Source organism: Poecilia latipinna, unplaced genomic scaffold (assembly GCF_001443285.1).
Source record: "Poecilia latipinna isolate Pla-1442-1.1 unplaced genomic scaffold, P_latipinna-1.0 Scaffold183, whole genome shotgun sequence".
NCBI lineage: Eukaryota > Metazoa > Chordata > Actinopteri > Cyprinodontiformes > Poeciliidae > Poecilia > Poecilia latipinna.
The window spans coordinates 309,441-323,870 of record NW_015112799.1 but is presented as its reverse complement, the minus strand read 5'-3'; the positions used below and the strand labels follow the sequence as shown (position 1 = coordinate 323,870).

The 14,430-nt window shown below is 39.9% G+C and overlaps 1 protein-coding gene across 1 annotated transcript in view; it reads left to right on the top strand.

Annotated features, from left to right (window-relative positions):
- The first annotated feature begins 13,755 nt into the window (after positions 1-13,755).
- Positions 13,756-14,430, top strand: part of ripor2 (RHO family interacting cell polarization regulator 2) — a 31,721-nt gene continuing 31,046 nt past the window's right edge. Inside the window, exons 1-2 of the mRNA XM_015030469.1 lie at positions 13,756-13,807; positions 14,090-14,210. Of these exons, the coding sequence (XP_014885955.1) occupies positions 13,771-13,807; positions 14,090-14,210 (158 nt within the window). The 5' untranslated portion in view covers positions 13,756-13,770. The remainder of the gene's footprint in view (positions 13,808-14,089; positions 14,211-14,430) is intronic.

Here is a 14,430-nt window from a genome sequence, read left to right as displayed (position 1 = left end):
GCACTTACTGCACAGCTCAGTTTCCTGTTAACAGCGTCTGAGCTGACAGAACCAGAACGGATACCTGACAGCAGGTCTGCTTGTCGGATCATATAAATCATCTTAAACTCTTTGAAGAATTATACGAGTTCAAACTATTTATTTCCCTTTGAGCCAGTAATGTATTTTTGAATATAAAAGCAAAACAACAACCCAAAGCCTATGAAGATACACACTGAGTTAGANGTTTCAAGGTTTTTGTTGCCTCTGTATTTCACTTAATGCACCTTTTCATCAAATTTGACCAGATTTTCTGCTTTTGCTGAAGAAAATAATCCCACATCATGGGATGTTTTTTTCACAGGAATAATATATTTGCAGTAATTCACTCTATATGTCTTACAGCATATTTCTTTCAAAAATGCTTTTGATTTCATTCTTCCATAAAGGCCAAAATTGTGGAGTGTATCATAATGTTTTGTCATCAGATTTTCCCACCTGAGCTATGGTTCTCTGCAGCTCCTCCAACGTTACTATAGGCCTCTTGGCTGATTACAATCTCCTTGTCTAACCTGTCAGTTTGGGCGTGTTGATCGGTGTCCAGTTGTGTGAAACTCTTTCCATGTTCAGATTATGGATCTCACAGCTCTGAGATGTTAACAGCTCGGTATAATCCACTTTAAATTTCTCCCTAATCCAATGTTTTTAATAATGTCTCCACAATGTTTCTGTTCTTAAACTTTTACAGAACAGCTGCATTTCCACTGAGATTAAATTACTAATCAGGAGTCTTTCTGGGTTTTATTTGGGGGGTATCAAAGTAAAGTGAACATATTTTTCAGATTTTTAATCTGTAAAAACTTTAGAAAACTTCATGGTGCTGTTATGTTGCTCGATTGCACACAATCCAAATGAAATACACTGAAGTTTGTGATTGTTAAAAGGGACAAAATGTGGAAACGGTTTAAGCCGCATGGCTACTTTTGCAAGATGATCAACAGTTAAAATATAACGTATCTGGATTTTAAATTGAGGCAACGGAATGACGTGATTAGAAGAGAGATAAAGTAGGTCCCGTTTGACAAAGATTTCATTCGTTTCAGTCGTCTTGTCTCCGGTTTTCATCTGAACAGTGGGTTTGTCTCGTAGGGTGAGCAGATGTGTGGAGAGACAGATGGTAATGATATAGCATGGAAAACCTTTTACATTTTTTATCTTTATCACTATTCACTGACTCAGTTTCCTCCCTCCAGTGTAAGTTCTTTTCTTTTTTTAGTTTTTTAATATTTAGCTTCACATAAAAAAAAAATAAAAAAAAACAGAAAAATGCTTCCTCTGCTGGTATCAGACGCTTCTCAGGCCCCTCACTCTCAAGTGTACTTTAGTTGTTAAATGTTTAATTTCTAGTGCTTCATAAGTGGCTGTATTAGAAGAGCTTCAAGACATATTTCATGGCTCTTCTCCCTGCTGAGTCTTTGCTCCGAGCCGCCTAATGGTCTCCAGCTGAAACATGTAACAGTGAAACTGGAGTTGATGCAGAGGGGCGCAGCTGTATCCTCCAGTGGATTTCTCTGCTAGGGAGAGATGGTTTTTAGTTTTATCGCGATTTTATTTTATTTATTTTCTTCTTTTCGGCATTCAGAAGCTTTGTAAATTGTTGTTGTGCAGTTAGGATTATGGTAATGGCTTCGTCAAGGCTACAGGAGGAATGAGCAGAACATTAATCCACCATGACCAGTTTGGAAATTACACCCAGAGTGATGATGCTGCTGCTGGGCTGTGCATCACTCCTATGAAATAAATATAACTGGAGAGCGTGAGCTTGCGGGTTGGTACGTTTGACCGAGAAACATCAGAAATGCTCAAATTGATCAGTAGGGTTTTCGTAGCTGTGCCTCGTTTTGTTGTTTAAAAGCTACGAAAACATAAAATCAAAAGCACGACTTCATTTTCAAACCATCCATTTATGGATTTTTTTTTTTTTTGGCTTTCACTTCATGCTCAGTTTGCTGTGAAAGCCGCCACGATCACAGTAGCTGCTGTCAGCGAGGAGAATGTTATCTTTTACCTCTAAAAATCACAAATGAAGCCGAAACAACCGGCGCAGGCCTGTTTGCGTGGCGCCTGCATTCCCGCGCTGCGGCATAGGTGGTCATTTTTCCATCCGTCACATAAAACATAAAACGAACCGAGCAAAACGGCTCAGCGAGCTGGTTCTCATGCTTACCGGACGATTTACTGACAAATTCAGTAAATTAATAACGGGATCGCTGTAGATAAGGGAAAATTAATGTTCAGATACAATGAAACAAAGTTATTGCAGCATCACATGTTGTTTAGATATTAAGTAAAGATAAGTTTATATACATATATATATAATTTAAAGAAACAGAAGCAACATTTGCTTATAAATCTTGACCAAACTATAAGTCGACTTCTAAAATGTTACAAACACAAATTGCCTGAAATGTCATCTTCATACACAATTTAGTTTTTTGTGATCTGTGAATACTTTGCAGGCTTGGGGGCGGGGAAGCAAAAGCGACTGCTTCCGTCTTAGTTAGTTTTTTGTTTGCAAAGATATCCGGACATTGCATCATTTGTTTCAGCTTTTAATTTGTGCTAGACGGAAAAAAAAATTATATTCACTTATCCATGTAACCCAAACCTTCCTCTGTTGCTGCTAAAGCAGGAATGTGATTTAAAGAGAAATCTCTTATTGGGTAGACGGCCTTGATGATGGTACGGGTTACAGTTCTCAAAAGGCATTACACGCTGCTCTCTGCCTCTGAAATGTCAACGACAGCTGCCTGAATGTAACTTCAGTCCAGGCACGCCTGACTTAATCCGGTCATCTGTCCATTTAAATGCCACTCTGTATCCCGACCCTAATTTTTTTTTTTCCCTCTCTCTGCCCCACGAGGATCCAGATGACCTATAATTAGAACCGAGTGACTATAATCACATCTCGATGACAAGAGAGGAAGTCTGACCACTCTTACGCTCCCGACGGGGACAGGAGGAGCTTCAGAGGCCTTTGAACTGCTGGAAACGTCTCTGGAGTGGCGAGGAATACGATTTGGCTTTTGTTAGGCGATGACTGCAGAGGAGAATGTGAGAATATGCGACAGAGGTGATGAGGAGATGAAGCGGGGTTAAATCAGGACGCTGCCAGCACGCTCTTTCCTCCCTCCCCCCACGCCCCCTTCATTTTTAGAAAATTTGATTTTATCTCAGACTTCATGTGATGGAGCTGATTTCTCCTCGGACGTGCAGACGCTCACAGAGGGAAGATTGTTTTTACGACATTCCCACCGCAGCACATTCGGCTCCCCGGTTTGTGTTTAAGTAAAGCGACAGTCAGATGATTCCTCTTGTTTTTTATTCGGTCCGGCCTGTTTTCAGCGTTGACGTGATAAAGTTCTGCTTGTTTAGGATCGCCAGGGAGGAACCAGCGATCAGAGCGGACTATCTGGGTCAGGATTCTAGGATTATTTCTGGTCCAAGAAGATACTCACTGTAAAAAAGAAAAAAAGTAAGCTGGAGTCATTAGTTTATGTCATTAAAATCACTTTTTCTATTCATATCACAACACCTTGTTTAAAAGTCAGCCAAAGCAAAACGCCTGATTTTCAGTTTGTTGTAGAAACTTTACACTCGATCATGTTTTAGAAGGTTCTGGTCTAAAATCAGACACAAACAGACGCGTTTACATCTCATCACTCCTGTCATTCAGATTCTGCAACGCCACTTTTAAAACAACACACACCTCGTTTAATTTCCTCCTTAGCTGAATTATTGAACAAAATCAATTCTCGGTGTAAAACGTGTTTATTGTAGGAAGGACGTAAATGCCGTTCAAATCAATGTTCAGAGCTTTGTGGGAACTCGTTACCGTCACTGGGTTGGGTTTACAACACCTCTTTAACCAAGGCGACGCATTTCACACACTGATAGCTAGAGGAAGATCAGATTTCAGTGGCTGGAGTTCATAGACTCATAATCTGCCATGTTGTCACTTTTACATGGCAGACAGATGCTTGTTTGGACTCGGTATTCGAAAGGTGTGCCACAATGTATCGAATCGTAATTGTCTAGAATATTTGGTTAATGTTATGTATTTGACCAGTTGGAGGGACTGTGAGGTGCCTTTAATTCCCACAGCTGAATTAAAGCTGTGACGCACATTATTTAATGTTTGTCAAAGAAAAAAAACGCTAGAAAAGGTGAGCTGCTCGTCTTTATCGTCACAGTTTCCAGCAGCAGAACGGCAGTTATGTGTCGTGTTAATATTGTGTAACCCCAAATTAGGAACCTGCTATTTGACAGGCTACCGTTAGGATTTTAAAACGTTAAGATCCTGTATAGACAGGTGTGTGTTTTATTACCATCTTTACTACCTGAAGCAAATTCATCAATCAGTCCTTTGTTATAAAATCTGTCAAGCTTTGTCTTGTCGTCCACTTAGAAACTGTGTTTTATGAGCTCTGATGTCATCATTCATTTCCGTCATTAGTAACAGTTCTTGCCAGAAAGAAAAATCACTGGTTGTAAGTTGGGGGTTGTCATCTACAACCGGTCTGAAGTCTGACCGGTGGTGACGTGGATTTGAGGTTCAGTCATTTTTGCATTTCTCATGTAAAAATATGATTTGAACAATTTCTATTAATCCAGGAGGCTGAGAGTTTTTTTTTCCTTTTAACAAATGTGACGCATTATGAATGGTTAGTATAAGTCTTTTCGCAAAACCGGGTGATTTTTCATAAAGTATGAAATAAACTAGTCGGTAATTGTAAAAACCAAAGACTAATTATTTTAGTTTCTTTTTTTAGTCATCTGAAATAAAACATTCTTCTCGCTGTAATTAAATTTACCGTTAACTAATGAAAAAAAGGACTTGGAACTAAAACAATTCTGCTTTCCTCACAGCTGCACTAAGCTGAGACATTGGAGCATAAGTCATTAATATTACTTCCTCGAAGGCGGGGGAAAAAACTTAATTTTGAAGGATTAGGCAAATATGAAATTCACTAATCAAATTTTTAGAACCTTAAAATTAGAAATTTTATTGGGCTTTTTGCCACATTTTTCTTTTGCAAAATCAAACGAGTGAAAATAATAAGTTAAAGCTTTTAGTGGCCAACATTATGAACCTTGTTATTGTAACTTTTGTATTTTTTTACTCTTTTGTTTTTTGGCCAGCTGGTTTGAAACATCCTTGCTAAAGAAATATGCTGATGGTTGTCCCACAGCAATAGAATAGCACTTCCTATACCTTTGTTACGTCATTGGCTTGTTGCAGAAACTGGAATAAGACTCGTCCGACTTCCTCTCAGTTGGGTGCATGTTCGCTGTTTGCTCGCTGTGAAAGCTGAACTCTATTATTAAAGGTGTTTCATCTTCGCTTCACACATTTTTCCCTCCACACTGTCGTCTTAAAGCATTTTCCTTCCTGTCTTTTTGCCATTTATGAGAAACCTTTCAAGAAAGGATGAATAAAAGCGCTGTCCACGGGAGGGACGCATGCTTTCACCCCGGCACTAGAACGTAGCGAGGCTCTCTGTTCTGAAAATCATTTTGCTCTGCAAAAGTAGCTCTAAATGAGCAAATCTCAAATTTGATTAAGAATCAATATCATGAGCCTTCTGCCCTGTAGGATAGTCAATTCCCATTTGCATTGCGCCTCTCTCGTCTCTGTGCTCTGGTGGTTCCCCATAAGCAGAAATGTGCTTGTGTTTCTGGATGCTCTGCAGATTTATCAGCGTCATGTGCTTTACCTGCAGGCGATCTGAATTCAAAACATGTTCTCTCCAAGACTGTATGAAGGTTAATGTGATGAAAGGAGGATTAAAGCTGAGTGACTGTTGTGGCTGAACGAGTTTGAGTCTGTATCTTGGCAATGCAGAGAATTTAAATGTGTCCAAGTGATGATTTTTCCTTATAAAAGGAGGAAAACTATCCTTATCAACTCTGCCGTATGCGAAAATATGCCTGCCCTCCTTATTAAGTCATGAATTATCCATAAAGCTTTGGTTCAGTTTCAATATCCACACAATGTTTTCATTATTGCCTGATGTGTAGAATCAAGAAATCACTTAAAGGTAACAGGAAATGGGTTAAAAAATCTGAAACCGTTCAGTTATCGGCTTGTGCAATTAAATGTTAATTGCATTTAAGTTATGCAGCAGGACGATGATCCAAAGCACAGCAGGATCAACAGAATGTGAAGTTTTGGAGTGGCCTAGTCAAAGTCTGGACTTAAATAAGTGAACCTAATTAAGATTCTGTCCTCCAATGGGACAAATAAAGATAATTCTGCAAATAAGTGTGGGATAAAGCTCCTTCAGTGCGATTCTAAAAGATTAATTGCCTGGATAGCAAAACCTGTTATTAGCCTTGGGGGTAATAACTCTGTCAATTTTGAGGTGGTTGTTTTGGATAGTTTGTTTCCCCTCAGTAAAGGAAATCATCATTTGAAAACTACCTTTGTAAGTAGTTGGTTATATTTCCCTGATATCGAAATTACTTTGATTCGAAACTTTTAAGTGCGACAAAAAAAGAAAAACAAACTTGTAAGGTTGGAAATACTTTTTCAAAGTGCGTGCAGGTATTTTGAGAGCGACCTCAAGGCGCTCTCCCAGGCGTCGCAGACCTTTCATTTCATGAAGCCGATCAGAGGAAATGAAAATCAGAAAGAGGCAGCGGCAGCATTGCACGTTTTGGCTCTGGGCTGGTGGACGGTTTCAGCTTCTATTCAGATCCAGTTCACATAAACATGTAATTAGTTACAGCTTCACTTGTGCGCGTACCCTGGCGGCTTTTCCGTCTTTGCTGGAATGCATTATCTCATTTTGAGTGGTACCTGGATACGTATCATCGCCTCAATCACTCGGATTTGTTCGGTTGCAAACTGCTTGATTATCTCCCCCAGTGCTGCTGCTGCTGCTGCATATTCATACTCGGCCTCTTCTCTTTTGCATAAGACCTTTAATTATCTACTCCCTGCTTTAATCTCTAATATTTTCTCACTTGTACGATCACATCATTTCATGGCAAGTGCACAAAATTGAGGGGGAAAAAAAAAGAAAGAAAATCATTTACCATAAGCTTGTTGTGACTTTGTAGAGATTCAGCTGAGCATCTGTAAACTTTAGAATATTGAAAAACATTTTTTTTTTTTTTGCACAAGTCAATATTTGGCACTTAAAACACCCCAGCCCTGTAACACAAGTGTGTGTGTGTCCTACTTCTCTGGAGTTGGCTCATGAGGGATGCCTTACGTAACTCACTTCATCCCATTTTGTCTGCTGTTGCCATGGTGAGTTTAATTTATACAGACGTTAAGAATTAGCCTCCTCTTGTTAACATGAACTGTGGGCTGACGCTGTTTTTGTTTTGTTTTGGAACAGCTCACACTTTGAAATGCACACTGTGGGAATTTTTTACAGGAGTTATAATTGTGAGTTGAGCTGTGCGCAGTTGTTTGAGTTTGAATGAGGAGGGTGAACAGGGGTGGGGGGCTGTCAGCCAAATGTAAGGGTTTGTTTAGCGCGCTAACGTTCGGCGGCAGAGGAAAACGTACAATGATTAATGGGATCATTAGAGGGAATCATTTAGGAGAGCAGCAGGGTTTGTTTACATGCAGGGATTATACACAATGATACTGAAACTGAGCTGCCACCTATTTTGCAAATTTGCAGAACTTCTTCTATAACTCATGAGATTCATATCTCTCTGAAAGCGGAAGACTGGAAGCTTGTTTCATGTCAGAGTTTCTCTCTGAAGGAAACTTTCAGCCCAGTCTCAGGTCTTTTGCAGGTCTTCTTCCAGGATTGCTCTGTGTTTATCATCCCATCAACTCTGACCAGCTTCCATGCTGCAGCTGCCGAAAAGCAACGCCGTAGCATGATGTTGCCACACCCATCTTGTTTTATCTGCAGATTCTCCCACCCGAGCTGTGCATCTCTGCAGTTCTTCCAGAGTTACTGTGCACATCTTGGTTGCTCCTCTGATCAATGATTTCCTTTCCCAGGTTGTCAGTTTAGGTGGATGGCCATGTTCTGGTCAGTTTGCAGCTTTTCCTCTTATTTTCCAGTGATGGATTGAACCTCTGATGGTCAAAGTTTGAGATATTGTTTTGTAACTTAACTTTTCTTTAAACGTCTCCACAACTTCCTCCCTGACCTTTCTGCTGTGATATTTGGTCTTTGTTAGTAATGTTCGCTAACAAATCTCTGAGGTCTTCATAGAACAGCTGGATTTATACAAACAGATGTTCTCCATTTAATGGATTTTATTTTGGGCCATCAAAATAAGGGGTGTGGATACAAATATGGTGCAATTTTTGTAACTTTTCACAAGCATCCACCACTTTGTGCTCCTCTGCCATCTAAAATCTCAACACGTTCAATGAAACTTGTGGTTGTGTTTGATTTTAATATCGAACGCTCCAACGGATTGGAAAACAAACAACTTTTGCTCTGTGGCTCAACATCTTTTAGGAGTGTTGCCTACATGCATCGACTCTGGTGACAGAATTAAACAAGCCTCACGTGACTTGAGCAAAAAGCCCCGAGCTTGAATTTAACTGCTAAGCCAGAAACGGTGCATAAAGCTGAAAGCATTTTACAGCTGTTCATGCTAGGGTGCAAATAATCAGACAAATTATTTGAAGAGCCTGAAGTCTGCGGTTGTTTTTGTGGTGATGCATAATAGCAGAAAGTCTGCATTGCTCTCACTGTCACCCGTCAGGAAATGACACAATGTGATGCTGAGCAGGGTGATGAGGGAAATAAGGAGATGAGGAATAATTTAATAAAGTCCAAGAGGAAGAAGTGAGTCACACTGTCTCTAGGAGAATTTAGGACTAATATCTGAGTCGCCTCCATGCTTCTTAAAAAACATGAATGGAGTGTCGTTTTTAAAGCCGTCTACAGAATTTAAAAACTCTGCTTGTTGTTGATTGAAGGCGATCCTGGCTACTCTGTAATTAATCAAAACACTTCAAATAAATTACGTTTATGTAGCATAACTTAGTAATAGGTGTTATTCGAAGGCACTTTACAAGAAAAACCGATCCAGATGTAAAGCGCATTCAATCCAAATATATACTAAACGCTTAACGATTAAACAGATTTGTTAAGAACACGGGTATGAAAGTATTTTTTCGACACATTGATCCTGAGCTCTCCTTTCGTATTCGGGTGTCTTTTTGATCACTCTCTATAAAAGATCAATGGCTTCCCATTCATCTCCTCATACCCGCAGGCCCTTTATTGACTCTAATATACTTATCCTGCATGTTCGTCACCCTCTGAGCTCAGCGTCCGCAAGTACTGACACAGCTAAGTAACGGTCAAGGGTAAGACTAATACATTACTACTTATTGGTCCTGCAACAGATTCCCTGCTCTGCGCCGCCTCTTCCCATTTACTAATTACGTATTTGTCATATGGTGACCCCCACCAAATGGACCTCAGCATACTGATCAGTTTAATGCTTAGATATAGAAAGAAAGCCTTAAAAAGCCTGAAAAGCAAATGTATATGTTGAAAGGCGGCTGCATTTAGCATTGTTGATAAACCCCAATACGGTCCATCTGGCTTTTAAAGATGAAAACAAAGTGTAAGGGTTTTTACTGACTCAAAATGAGGTAATGAGTGACAAAAAATCTTTATTCATCCTGAAACATTGATTAGAAATGTGGCGTTTCCTTTGGTCACAGTTTGAAAGTGTAACTTTAGAAGCTTGTAGGTGATTTGGTGTATAGTCACGTGATTTATCAAGTGAAGGAGTCGGTCAGGAGAGCTGAATAAAAGTTTTCTGACTCTAATTTTTTAATATTCTGCCAATAAACTAATAATAACAAGGGAATTATGAATATTAAAAGATCAAAAGTGTATAATTGGTCACAAACTAAATCCACCAGTTCCTTATTTGCAGCCTCTTGATACCAAACATTTCTCCCTGGTCCCGAGATGCAAACATTTGTTTTGTCTGCTTGTTTGCCACTTGTATAAACTTCCTTTGCTTTTATAGATGTGGGAATTGTGCTTAAACCACAGACATGGTGAGCATATTTAAAGAACAGATGTTATCCCTGCTTCTGAGGGGAAAGATGATTATCTTTTTATAAAGTGGGCGAGTTCCTGGAAATGCACGTAGGCCAAACAAAGCCTCCACCTTACACTTAGACGCAGGTTTTTCCTGTGGGAAAAAAAACAAATCTTCCTCAAGTGTAAGGTGTGTGAGGAAGCATTGCTTTTTTTATACATATATATGTATATATATCCTCCCCAAAAAATAAGAAACTCAAACACATCGCGCGTACCATTTGGGAACATCAGTATTTATAAAATACCACCTTTCCTTCTTTTGCTTCCTATAAACACAGGAAATGGAAAGGAAACAAGGAGAGTGTTCTGAAGAGTGTCCATCATGTTCTGCTGTTAGCCAGAGAGCATTAGGTAACAAGATGAGCTATCATTTCCCACTCGCTGCTCTTATTTTAGACTATACTGAGTCAGAAAGTCAGGGAAATAAACGCAGGGCGCAGAAAAACACTGAAATGGGCCCAAATGGTGGTTTGGGCCTGGTGTTATTGCAATATTAGGGGTTAAACAGTTTGTGGAAAAGTATTTGCCCTCTTTACAGATGTCTGCAGTTTTTGCTTTTTCATCACACTTGAACGTGTCAGTTCATAAAAAAAAAAAAAAAAAAAAAAAAAAACGCTATCCAAGCTAACCTGGCCTTATGTGAAAAAAAATAATGGCTAACTTTTGGTAAGTCAGCTTTGGGTTCAGCTTAAAAACCTGGAACAGGAGTGAATCTTCCTGACCAGCCTACCAAATTACCCAGAGCTCGTAGCACAACATCTAAAGCACTGTGGACCCGAGTTAAGGTCGGTGTTTATGTTTTAACAAGAATCAAAAATGGCGTCCATTAGAGAGATCAAAGTTGAAAAACATTTGTAAATAAACCACGATATTCACCAAGACTTTTGGTTGAATATTTTGTGGACTGCAGACACTAAAGTGGAACTTTTGACAAGTATTATCTGACTTAAAAAAAAAAAAAAGAACATCTCACTGACGTAGAAACATTGTGGTAGTGTTAAGTGTCTTGGGTCGTCTTATTGTTTCAGCTTTTGGACCCTTGATGGAACCTTGAATTATACAATCAAGCAAAAAGTCCTGAAGAATGTTTGTGACCATTGAACTCAAGAAAATATGGGTTTCCTGTAGGACAATGGTCCAAATCAGAACAGCAAGTCCAGCTTTTAATGCCTTAAAAGGGCAAAAGAATCGAGGTTTTGGAGCGGTCTGGTTTTAAATCCACCATGTCTTAAATAGTCGCCTCATTCACTGAGACTGAATTTCTACGAAGAAGAAGAGGTCAAGATTTCTACACAAGAGATGTTACTTTTTGTCATTGGTTTCCTCATTAATTGAAATCATTTGAATGAAATTGCAAAAGCAGAAAATCTGAAAGGGGGCAGATACTTTTCTAAAAGTCCTTTGAATATGATATTGATGTGCAAAGTGTAGTTTTTAATTAATCCCTAGCAAAACAAGATGTGATTGATATTAAATTTTGCACAACGGTACCGATGATAATGGTTTATCCCGAACCTTGCGACTAAAAATATCAAATTATTTGTCTGCCAAACTGAATAAAATCCACTATTGGGTAAAACTCTTCCTACAGTCCTTGGTTCACGACGGTTGAACTGAAGCGTCACGGCCGCTGAGGTCCTCTGTGTTTCAGGAGATCCTGCTGCTATTATTAGCCATTGTTAGCTTTTTGTCCTACAACTTCAAATCGGCTCGTGTTTCTTTGGTGTCCAGTCTTTGTGTTTCACTCTGTCTGGCGCTCAGACTCAATGTGACGATATCAGGTGGACGGCTCAATCAGTTATAGTGCCAATAGGATGGTGTACCAGTAGTGTGTGTGTGTGTGTGTGTGTGTGTGTGTGTGTGTGTGTGTGTGTTTGCTTGCATTTGCATGATAACGCAGGCCTCACCCTGCCCCCCACATGGCTCTTGTCTGTCTTGTCTGGGACATAAAGAGAAGCAGGAGAAAGCAGGGTTTGTTTTTTCAGGCTGGGGTGATACAACCAGCCTGAAAAAAAAAAATCCAGTATTTTTCCTGTGCCTCCATGTTTGCAAAGTTGTTTAACTGGAAACTCTGGGATGATTTATGTAGTCTGTGTCAGGACAAAGAGCTGACTCGGGATTCTTTGGTATGGTTGCAGGGTCTAATCAGATTTGATGAATTTCTCTCTTTCTCTTGCTCTCTCTCTCTCTCTGCGACTCTTATCTCCCAGCTCTGGACTGAAATGACTCACGCAAAATGTTTGCAGCTCTCACCCCATCGACACTGGAATCATTACGTATTATTTGGTGGTTAGATTTACTCTCACTTTGTGACTTGCTTAGTTTTCTCTCTGTAGATTTAAGTGGGGATTTTTTTCAGTCTCAATAAATCTAAACATTCGAACTGCTCTAATTTACGTCATGAACTTAAATAAACCCCCTCGTAGCACAGTTATAATGATCGTTTTGCAGATTATCTCGCCACGGTCTGGTAGTCATGTGCTTCCTCTTTCCAAAGCAAAGCGCCTTGTCGTTACGTTTGAACTGAAATATTGCTGTCATTGAACCAGGCTATCTTAGGGCACGGTTTCAAACATGTGACAGCTTTGGTCTTGCTTTACTTCCTCAGAAGCAGAAGAACCATCTGAAGCTGCTCTTATGGCTCTGCTGATGTTTAAGTTTTAAATAAAGACTGTAAAATGTCAGCTTCTAGGAAAAGTATGCACAGAATATGTTTAGATTTCATTATGTTACAACAAAATTGCTGTGCAATTAGAGATGCAAACATGCATAGGAACATGGCTGCATTTTGTCTCGGCTCGTTGGAGCAGGGATGCATCTGAAAGTTTCAGGACAAGATAGTGGTGTGAAATAACACAACATTAAAAATACTTGAGGGGTGTGAACACTCTTGAAAGGCTCTGCAGTCGTCATTGTTTCTGTTTCTTGGAGTTGTTTTTGTGCCCATAGCAAACCAGAGAAGTTGACCTGCTCCCATTCTGGACTTCATCTGGATTTTACAACATCCACCTGCACAACAGTTTAGACGTTAAAAGTCATTTCTCTCCAGCTGAAGCTGTGATCTGGTTGTCTCAGCAGACCCATAGTCTCTCTGGGCACCTGATCTTTGCCACATCATTATCTGACGGCTATATTTGGATGCTTCGCCGTCTATTTTCAGCTCGCTCTCCGAGAGCCCACGTCAGTCACGCTGCTTTCTTCTCCCTTACGGAAAAAGAAAGGAAAAGAATTGAAATCTGCTGCTGGTAAATATAGACACAGTGATAAAAGGTGCTTCAACTCCAAAAAGGTACTGATTAGATAATCTTTTTGCAGAGATGATTGGACTGTCAAACCAAAGGAAAAAATGTCTTTAGAAATACTTTGTGAACAAATGTCAGTCTGGTGAGCTGCACATTGTCTTTTAGCTCAGATATAAACTACCTGCACAGCTGATGAAAAGCAACTGGAGGTTTTAGGCTGTGAAACCTGCCTGAGGCGCAACAGTAACAGCTGACGTTTGTTTGCATCAACGTGGTGACGGAGATCTAAAGAAGGCCGAGGCGTGTTGGGACAGGCGCTGAATGCTGCTCGTCCACATGGAGAGCGTCACCGACGGCGCCTAATCCGGTGCTGCGCTGCACAATGCTCACTTCACTCTGGTTATCTTCAGGATTCCTCCTTAGTCTGGACAAATATGGAAAAGCACAGAATACCGTTTCACTATTTTCCAGGTCGGGGAAAGTATGGAATCAAATAAGAAGGGAGGAGAAATGTTTGCATTTCCAGCCAGACTTGTCCTTCTTTCTTTGCGTCCTGCTTCCTGCCCTGTGTCCTTCCTTTCCTCTCTCCATCCCTTGTATCCTTCCATCCTTACAAGTTTTTTTGGTTTTTGAAGCCTGTCAGCCTACAAATATCGCCATAAAATTCAAAGTTGGCATTTCATACTTGACAGTAAAGTTGATTCTGGAAAAGTCTGGATTTCTTTTTAAACTCCGTGTCTTTGTCTGCCGCAGGAGTGTCTTCGCGCGTCCCGGAGATCATGGCGGCCGGCACCCACTCCCCTGGAGGGCCCAATGGGATCATACGGAGCCAGTCGTTCGCTGGATTCAGCACGTTGCAGGAGCGGCGCTCTCGGTAAGTAAACACCCACGAAAACCCACCATATGAGCATTTAAAATAAAAAATAAAAAATTGAAATAAACTAATATGCATGTATGTCAGGGGTTAGCTAGTTTAGATACATTTGCAGTGTTAGATTTACATCCATTTAATTGTATTTCTTTTTTTTTTTTTTTTTTTTTGAAAATATCTTTTTTTTGACAAAAAACCTATTTAAATATGTTTTTTTTTTTTT